The sequence below is a fragment of the Glycine max genome, chromosome 15 (genome assembly GCF_000004515.6).
Source record: "Glycine max cultivar Williams 82 chromosome 15, Glycine_max_v4.0, whole genome shotgun sequence".
In the NCBI taxonomy this organism is placed as follows: Eukaryota; Viridiplantae; Streptophyta; class Magnoliopsida; order Fabales; family Fabaceae; genus Glycine; species Glycine max.
In genome coordinates, this window is record NC_038251.2 from 16,470,728 (window position 1) to 16,480,907 (window position 10,180).

Below are 10,180 nucleotides of genomic sequence, written 5' to 3' on the forward strand. Positions count from 1 at the left end.
ATCAATTTTTCCTTTCATGTTTAAAAAACATTATTAAATTGATTGTTTCTTCTTCTTCTGCATTTTGAGCCTATCATTTAGAAGGGGGTTAAAAGTTTGTTAGTGAGACTTAATTCACCTCCCATCTTAAGTTATTGAAACCACTTGTCCAACAAGTGGTATCAGAGTAGGATTCTTGTCTAAAATTCTAAAACTTATAGAATAAATTTGGCCTCATCTAACTTTCCATTTCTTGAGGGAAATTCTATTAATATGCCTCTTGTTTTCAATGGAAAGGGTTATCACTATTGGAAAACTCGAATGCAAATCTTTATTGAAGCCATAGATTTAAATATATGGGAAGTCATTGAAATTGGTCCCTTCATTCCTACAATGGTAGTGGGAAATGCAACTATAGAAAAATCTAGATAAGAATGGGATGATGATGAAAGAAGAAAGGAGAAGATTCCTCCTTAGCCCAAAAATGCTATGAATGCGATCAACATGGGCACATGAGTTTCAATTGTCCTGTCTTTAAAAGAAGCGTGGAAAAATCCGACAAGAGGAATTTCAAAGAAAAGAAAGTAGAGAAAGCATACATCACTTGGGAAGATAATGACATAAATTCTTCAAGTGATTCAAAAAATAAAATCATAAATTTGGGTCTCATGGTGAAAGATTATGAAAGTGGAGAAAAGTAAAGTTAATACATTGATAGCGATTGCTCCAAACACATAGCGGCAAAAGCATAAGAGTTTATTCATATTTCTCCCAAAAATAGTGAACATGTGATCTATGGAGACAACAAATAAAGGTAAAATTGTTGGAATTGGAAAAATAGGTATGAATTCCTCTATCTCCAAAGAAGATGCCTTAAATATTGATGATCTTAAGAATAGTTTATTAAGTATTCATCAATTATGTGATAAAGACCATTTATCTAAGAAGAGGATTTTAATATTTGTCTACTTTTTTATTATTTTTGCTTATGATTGTTAATTTTTTGACTGAGTTTTGATGCTTGTTTTCTGCTTGAGTTTTGATTGTCTTTGATAATTATGTTTGATAGTTATGATGATTGTATTTGAGAGTTATGTTGATTGTCTTTGATGATTGTTTTTTTATTGAGTTTTTTATTGTCTATGATGATTGTGTTTAAGAGTTATGTTGATTGTCTTTGATGATTGATTTTGATGATTGTGTTTGAAGGTTATGTTGATTATTGATTACTTTTGATGATTTTTTTTCTTATTATATATTTTGAATTTTTTATACTGGATATGTATTTTTGTGGGTGCAAAATAGTTTTTTTAATGCCTTTTGGTATCAATTGACTCTCATACATTGCTACAAGTGGTAATATTTTTTCTTTTAGGCCATGAAATGATACTTGTACAGTACGACATTCTCTACTCTTTTAATTCATTATAAATTGCTAAATGGTTTTCTCCTCTCTGCTCATGATTTTGTTTTTTATGTTGACAAAAGGAGAGAGATAGATAAAAGATAAGATAGTAAGGAAAATTATTTATTCTTTATGAGACAACTTTTTATATATGAAATCTTCAATTGTCTCATATAAGCAATCATTGCAAAATCAAGGGAGAGTAAACTATACAGATAGATCTTTTTTTGTTGTTGCTCCTAACCTACAGATGGTTGTCATCATCAAAAAGTGGAAGAATGTAAATCATGCAGGTTTTGATGATGTCAAAAAGAATTTTCTTGATAATGAGTGTCATCATCAAAAAGGGGGAGAATGTGAATCAGGCATGTTTTGATGATGCTGAAAAGAAATCACTTGATGATGATTGTCATCATCAAAAAAGGGGAGAATGTGAATGTATGAATACATGATTTTGATGATGTCAAAAAAGAATCAAACAAGGTTGCTTTAAAGGTTAAACATTCCTTCAAGATTAATACAAGGTTGCTTTAACAAACAAAGTCTTGCTTCAAGTTTAATTCAAGATCAAGTCTTGCCTCAAAACAAAGTGTTTCCAAGACATTCAAGGCTCTAGTAATCGATTACCAGAGGACAATTTTGGAAAATAGTTGTTAAAAAAGGTTTTGAATTTGAATTTTGAACCTGTAATCGATTACCAGATGTTTGTAATCGATTACCAGCAATGGAACTCTTGAAATTCAAATTCAAAAGTCATGACCCTTCAAAATATAATTGTGTAATCGATTACCAAAAATCTGTAATCAATTACCAGTGAAAATTTTCCGAAAAAGCTTTTTGAAAAGATATATCTCTTCAAACCATTTTGAAAAGGTATGAAGGGCCTATATATATGTGTGTCTGACACCAAAAAGTAAGAGAGAGATATTCCAAGAGAACTTAATTGTCAAATGCTCTCTCAACAACTCTTGGGCAAACACTTGTAAATCTATTGAAAGTTTATCCAAGAACTTCAAATTGTATTATCCACTCTAAAGGAGAGCAATCTTTCTGTTCTTCTCAAAAAGTCAATTGTAATCAAGAGACTGGTTGCTTCTTGAATTATGAGTTTCTTGAACACAAGGGAAAGAGATTCCTTGGGTGTTCAAAAGTTGTAAAAAGGATTTTTACAAAGATAGTGGAAAATCTCAAGTGGGTTGCTTGAGGACTAGATGTAGGCAAGGGAAGTGGTTGAACCAGTATAAATCGAGTTTGCATTTCTCTCTTCCCTTATCTCATTTATGTTATTGCAATCAATTTTTCCTTTCATGTTTAAAGAACATTTTTAAATTGATTGCTTCTTCTTCTTCTTCTGCATTCTGAGCCTATCATTTAGAAGGGGATTAAAAGTGTGTTAATGAGACTTAATTCACCAACCGTCTTAAGTTATTGAGGCCATTTGTCCAACAAATTTTTTGCTGTTGTCGACCAATGATTTTTTTTGCCGTTGTCATCCAGGTTTTTTCAGTTGATGTCAACCAATGATTTTTTTTGCCCGACGATGACTACATTTTTTCTACTGACATCGGCCATGACTAACTTTTCAACCGACGTCAACTAGGTTTTTCCAGCCAACATCAGCCAAAGCTATTTTTTAGCCAATATCGGCCAGAGTTATTTTTCAGCCGTTGTTAGCTAGTGTGTTTTGGCTTATGTCAACTAGATTTTCTTAGCCAATGTCGTTTAGGATTTTTTTTTCTGACATCTACTAGGGTTTTTTGGCTGACATCAACCAGAGCTATTTCTTAATCACATTAGCTTGGTTTTTTGGTTGATTTTGGCTAGGGTTTTTTCTGCTTACACCAGGTAGGCATTTTTGACCGACATCGAACATGACTATTTTTAGTCGACATCGACTAGGTTCTTATAATCGACATCCACTAGAGTTTTTTTAGTCGACATCGATCAAAGTTATTTTTTACCCAACATCAGCCAAGGCTATTTTATAGCAGATGTTGGATAGGATTTTTTGTCTGACATTGGTTAGGACTATTTTTTAGCCAACTTCAACTAGGGACTTTTCAGCCAACGTTGACCAATGGTATTTGTCGGCCAACATCAGGTAAGTTCTATTGGTCGACATTGACCAAGTTATTTTTTAGCCGATATTGGGTAGATTTTTTTGTCAACGCCTGCTAGGATATTTTAGGCTGACATTGGCTAAAAATAGCCTTGGTCAATGTCGTTCGAAAAGACCCTAGCTAGTGTTGGCCAAACAATTCCTAGCCGACGTTGGTAAAAAAACCTAGCCAACACGGACTGAAAAATAGACTCAACCAACATTAGCTGAAAAATAGTTTCGATAGACGTCAGCTAACAAATATTCTCGACATGCTTTGACAAAAAAAACCTATTTGATGTCGACCGAAAAATAGTCTTGGTTGATGTAAGTTTTAAAACATCACTAATTATGGTCAGGCAAAACAATCATACTTAAAATTATAAATATTTTGTATTTTTACATTATTAAAAATTGAAAAATATTTTTTTAATTAATATTTCAAAATTAGATTGTGTTTGTTTTCTATAAAGTTTAATATTAAAATTTCATCTATTTAAAATATAAAATTGAAAATTTGCATGTGGAGAAAATTGAATTGTCTTATCCAAATAAAGAATTTAAAATTGAAGAAATTTGAATTGATTTATCCAAACAAAGCATGTAAAAAATAAATGAAATTAAAATCAAAGCAAGTTAAATTCTAAACATTTTAAATTCCCTAGAATTTTAAAATTTCTAATCCAAACAAAAGGTAACGTCACACACTAGAAATAATTTTATAAATAGACATTTTGGTCCCTGATTTTTGACCCTTTTTGCAGTCCCTATCTTTTTGAAATGTTAAAAATAGTCCCTATCTTTGCATAAGTTTTGCAAAACAGTCATTGCCATTAAATTTGAAAGTAACGCCGTTAGTGAGGTGCATTATTGGCAATTTTAATGCCACATAGACTATCCAACGTGGCAAATTATCCCAGATTGTGACACGTAGACTGGACTTTGATACAAAATTTAAAAAGTTGTCAAATATTTTCTTCTTCACTTGCTTCTTCTTCCTCAAATTAGGGTTTCTAAAGCTTCTCTCCTCTCAATTCCAACATGGTGGAGTCTTAAGTGTGTGTTTCTCCCTAGTCTTATTTGTTCTTCTCACTCCATCTTTTTCCTCTCCTCACTTCATCTTCTTCCTAGTGGGCTTTGATTTCTCCATGTCTGCAAGTGACAGTTCTTCTACATTTTCTGGTAGAATCATTCGCCGTTGCCACCATGGAAGACGTACAGCTATTCTAACTGCAAGAACAAGGAGATACCCAAGAAGAAAACTAAGTTTCTAATCCTTCTTCTGTCACAAGAGAATCAATGATAGTGGCTGATTTGAACTTACAAATTGAAGCATTTCAGAAGAAAATGAGAAATTTAGCAAACATTGTGTTGTTAGGTTTTTCAATTTTAATTATAATGTTAGTTTTAGGGGAAATATATTTTAGGAAAAATTTGTAGTAACATCTTTTGATATTATAAGTGTTGTTTTGCTGAAGAAATATTGTGAATAAAGTTCCTCAAGGTTTTGTTGCTACTGTCAGTTACTTTGCAGTTCCTCAAGTTTTTCAGTTGAAATTTGATTTGGGTCTATCTACTGTCAATTACTTTGCAGAACAATATAATGATTCTCAACTTGATCAAATATCATATAATTGGTTATACTTTTTTGGTGTTGATTGCATACATTTAAAGCATAATTATCTAAAAAATCTATATAAGTCATTAAACTATCCTAAAATCATTAACATGGAAGAAGCCTACAAATTGGTTGAAGAAATGATAAAACTAAAGCAAACCATCCACCAGAGAGCAATTATCAAAGTGTCTCACTTTAGATTTAGCATTTGTGATAGTTTCAGATATCTTGGTAGACTCATCCTGTGCTCTGGCCAGTGATTCCTTGCACGCAGTCTCCTTTTTTCCAGTGTCTTCTTTTCTGCTTCACATCGTTCCAATTCTCTCTTGATACTTTCAACGATCTTTTTGCTGACATATTTTTTTGCTTTTAGTAATGGTCATTCCTTGTTCTCTCTAATTCAAAGTTCAAATACCAGCTCCAAAACAATGTGTAAATTACAAGAGAAAGAGAAGAACAGGACATTAAATCATGTGATTATTTTTCAAACTCTACAAACTGCTTTAAGGTTTAACAGTGGTTCTAGTCCATATGAATAGTTCCTTACTATTATGGAAATTGTACAAATGCAGAGAAAATTGCTAGCACGAATTCCTCCAAAGTCTGCATAAAAGCTCCAACACCTGAGCAGAAAACTACTAGCAAATTTCATTTGACACTTCCTAAACCAAAGAATCAACATGGCTCAGCCATAATTTCATTTCAGACTAAAGCATATGATGTGCATACACACCAGTGCATGCTAGTTAAGTACCATAAGCTTTCACACCATAAACCAAAATACTCAAGATTTCATAGATAAGTACCATAATGTTTAGGTCATTCAAGCTTTCAAATGTAATAGTCCCGACTCACGTCAGCTAACAAATATTTCCAGCATACTTTGACAACAAAAAATTCCATTTGATATCAGCCGAAAAATAGTCTTGGTTAATGTTGATTTTAAAACATCACCAATTGTGGTCAGACAAAACAATCTCAGTTAAAATTATCAATATTTTGTATTTTTAAATTATTAAAAATTAAAAAATATTTTTTAATTAATATTTCAAAATTAGATTGTGTTTATTTTCGATAAATTTTAATATTAAAATTTCATCTATTTAAAATATAAAAATGAAATTTTGCATATGTAGAAAATTGAACTACCTTATCTAAACAAAGAATTTAAAATTCAAGAAATTTGAATTAATATATCCAACCAAAGCATCTGAAAAATAAAATAAATTAAAATCAAAACAATTTAAATTATACGCATTTAAAATTCCCTAGAATTTTAAAATTTCTAATCCAAACATAACTTCACACACTAGAAATAATTTTATAAATTGAAACTCAAAACAAATATTTTCATAAGTAAATTCAAACTATCTTCAAAATATTAAATTTCAGAAATAATTATTTTTTTTGAAAGAAAATAACTATCTTATTTTAAGCCTTAATTTATCCTTATATGACGGCAAATGTCTTTTTTTTAAAAATTAAAAAAAAAAATAAAAATCCTATATCTCATCTTATTGTTGCGTGCTTTACAAGCTAACAGAGAAACTATAAATAAGCCTAACACAACATTGGCAACAAACACCAACGTTTGATTAAGAAAATAGAAGCCTTATTTTGCTCTCTGTTCTTTGTCTCAACAATCGTTCCAACAAATCAAGCTACGTTTCTACCACTCAGGTTTGTTTCTCCGAACGCGAAAATCTAATACTTCTTTTAGGGTTTGTGATGGATGATCTACGAGAATCTATGTTCTATCCGACTTCATTTATCTCAGTGAAGCTTAGGGTTCCTTTCAATTTATTTATTTCGGGGTTTTCATAAGGATCGGCAATACCCTAATTTGGGGTTTGGGGAGAGTCTCTATTGACGTTGCTGATCAGGGTTAAATTATTGGTCTTTGATCCGAGTCTTCAATGGGTTTTGATCTGGATGTTGTTGATCTTCCTCGATCAACATAGTTTTGTTGCCCTTCATCACTTGCTTTACGATTGTTATTTTGGGAATGGAAAATTTGGGAGTCAAAAGGTTTTGGGTTTTGGATGAAGAATTAAGTCTATGGCTGGGATTTAATCATTGAGTTAATGACTGAAAGCATGAGCCATGGAGAATTTTATTGATAGGATACAGTACCTGATCTGGGATGTCATTACAATGCCATGTTTGTTTTTTAGAATATCATGGATACAAAGTTTGCACGAAGGACTGAGCGCATTGGTAGTACAACATGCTCTTATTGGAGAGCTGGAAGATGTAACAGAAATCCATGCAGATTTTTGCACATAGAGACACCATCTCCACCTGCTGCTTGTGGTTATGGCAATACTGCATATAGCTACGGAAAAAAGCCCCATTCCTCCTCTGAGAATACCCCGAAATATGGTTCAAAGAAAGCATTGCTTGGAGATAATGGAGATAGAGGAGATACGACAAGGGTTGCTAAGGCTTTCAAGAAATCATCACCAAGGATATGTAAATACTGGATCAACAACAATTGTGTACATGGTGAACAATGCCTGTATCTGCATTCATGGTTTCGTGGTGATGGGTTTTCCACTGTAACGAAACTTCATGAACATAAGAAGGTACTTGACTCTTAACCTCCATTTAGTATTTAACACACCGAAATTATATTTAAAGTTCTTTCATAGTTCATTTTTAGCATAATGATTAAATCAAAATTGATATCTGACTTAATAATCGACTAATGTTTTAACAATTATTGATTACAGTCTTAGAGTTTTATAATCTAACTATATGCTAGAATAACGGAATAAGTGTTTTTTTGAAAAAGCATTCTCTTCCCTAGTTTCCTAGGAAATGCTAGAATTTGTGAGCCTCTGCATCATGTTAATATTTTTGTTTGTAGTTAAATTAAAGCTTTTGACATCAGGTTATCACTGGCATCGCACTTCCTGTTGGATCCGACAAACTTTATTCTGGCAGCACTGATGGGACAGTTAGGATATGGGACTGTCATACTGGTCAATGTGCTAAAGTCATCAACCTTGGTGCTGAGGTTACCTCTTTGATCAGTGAGGGGTTATGGATTTTTGTTGGTCTGCAAAATGCTGTCAAGGTTAGCTCTTATCTGTCATTGTTTTGTTTTGATGTATGATAATGTCTAATCATAGGAGTAGTACATGCAAACTGATTATGTGGCTGTGGTTGTTGTGAAGGCTTGGAATATCCAGACCATGTCAGAGTTTACTCTTGATGGACCCAAAGGCCGAGTCCGTGCCATGACTGTTGGCAACAATACACTCTTTGCTGGTGCAGAGGTAACTAACCATGTTATTAATATTGTCCAATGATATTCCCCTAACCGAATTCTTTTTCTCTGCGGTGAGTTAAAATTTGTTTTATTTAAAATTTCAGGATGGTGTCATTTTTGCTTGGAGAGGAAGTTCTAAAGCCGATTCTCCTTTTGAACTGGTTGCGTCACTCACTGGCCACACTAAAGCAGTGGTTTGTCTGGCAGTTGGATGCAAGATGCTGTACTCCGGGTCCATGGACCAAAGCATAAAGGTATGTCTGTTGTTGAGGATTCTATTTTTCTTTATTAACATGAGAATTTTTTCTGAGAAAAGGATATGTAATTTTCTTTGAACTGTCCTATAACGACCGGATGTTGTTATTTTGTCTTCTTCAGGTCTGGGACATGGATACATTACAGTGTACAATGACACTAAATGATCATACTGACGTAGTTACATCCCTTATCTGTTGGGATCAATATCTGTTGTCAAGTTCATCTGACCGCACAATTAAGGTCTGGGCTTGCATTGAAGCAGGATCTTTGGAAGTGATATATACACACACCGAAGAAAATGTAAGCGTTGACTTAATCTTATGTGTTGAAATATCATTTGGTTTTATTTTCATGTGTAAGAAGTCAAGCTGATATTTCTTATAATGCTGACGAGTTGGTCAATCTCCTAAGTTGATGATTTTTTTATATTACAGGGTGTTGTTTCACTTTTTGGGATGCCTGATGCAGAGGGAAAGCCAATATTATTTTCCTCGTGCAGAGACAATTCAGTTCACATGTATGAATTGCCTTCGTAAGTAAATCTAAATTATTCACGTTTCTTTTTGTTACTGTACCTCCGTCATGGTAATATTTCTTATTTTTTTGTTGCATCCTCTGATGATGTTTTTTCAACAGATTTTCAGAGAGGGGACGTTTATTTGCCAAGAAAGATGTGGCATTAATTGAGTTAGGTCCTGGTGACCTCTTCTTCACTGGAGATGAGAGTGGTTTGCTGATGGTGTGGAAATGGTTGGAGGTACCCAAGGTGGCATCCTCTTGACATGTGTTTCCTTTCAACATTGGAGTTGTATTATCCCATCTATTTCCTCTTGAAGCAGATGGTGATAAGGATGAATTTATTTGTCTGAGCAGTAAATTTACTGTAAAAACAATTGTATAGAAATTGACAATTTTATAGAAATACCAATTTCATTCTTTTATATTCTTCCCAGCAGATGTAATCTTCTCCTGCTTTGATAAATATATTACTATTGTAAGTAACATGGTTTGTAATGAAGTCCGTTTTCAAATTCTTTCCATCATTATCAAAGAATACATTTTTGGAATCCAAATATAAGTTCGACCCAAAATATAGTTTTTCTTACTTCTTAAAAATCGTTATTGTAATTCAATTATTTTGGCATTACTGTTATTGTAATTCAATACATATATTTTGGAGGAGTGTGGGGGCGTGGGTGTCATCATCTACACCTGAGCCTTCATCATAATCTCCATCTGCCTGGACAACATCTTCATCTTTTGTTCAAGAGAAGAACCAGATGAATTAACTTCCACCTACTTGATGAACCCTAGAGGATCTCCTGTCACCCATGCTATTGTAAGCATTAGAGGCCTATAGTTGTGGAAAGAAAACAGGAAGGGGAAATTGAGACTCCATATTTTGTTGACTCCGCAACATCGGTTCTTTCTTTTTTCAGTTACAATGTAGACTGTTTCTAGTAATTCTGTCCGGGTGTTAATGATTGAAATGAATTTGTATTAACATGGCGTGTAGAGCTGCCTAGCTCAGTTTACGTTCAGAAAATT

At 33.1% G+C, this 10,180-nt stretch overlaps 1 protein-coding gene across 2 annotated transcripts; it reads left to right on the forward strand.

Annotated features, from left to right (window-relative positions):
• The first annotated feature begins 6,679 nt into the window (after positions 1-6,679).
• On the forward strand, positions 6,680-9,634 carry LOC100801766 (zinc finger CCCH domain-containing protein 48). 2 transcript variants are annotated; one of them, XM_041009752.1, is made up of 7 exons: positions 6,680-7,685; positions 7,994-8,179; positions 8,280-8,381; positions 8,479-8,628; positions 8,753-8,932; positions 9,067-9,164; positions 9,269-9,634. In XM_041009752.1, the coding sequence occupies exons 1-7, from the start codon at positions 7,281-7,283 to the stop codon at positions 9,411-9,413; spliced, it is 1,266 nt and encodes a 421-aa protein (XP_040865686.1). In that variant the 5' UTR covers positions 6,680-7,280; the 3' UTR covers positions 9,414-9,634. The 2 variants fall into 2 exon arrangements, with proteins under 2 accessions (XP_040865686.1, XP_014622897.1); XM_014767411.3 differs by having other exon boundaries at positions 6,915-7,685; positions 9,067-9,149.
• The last annotated feature ends 546 nt before the right edge of the window (positions 9,635-10,180 follow it).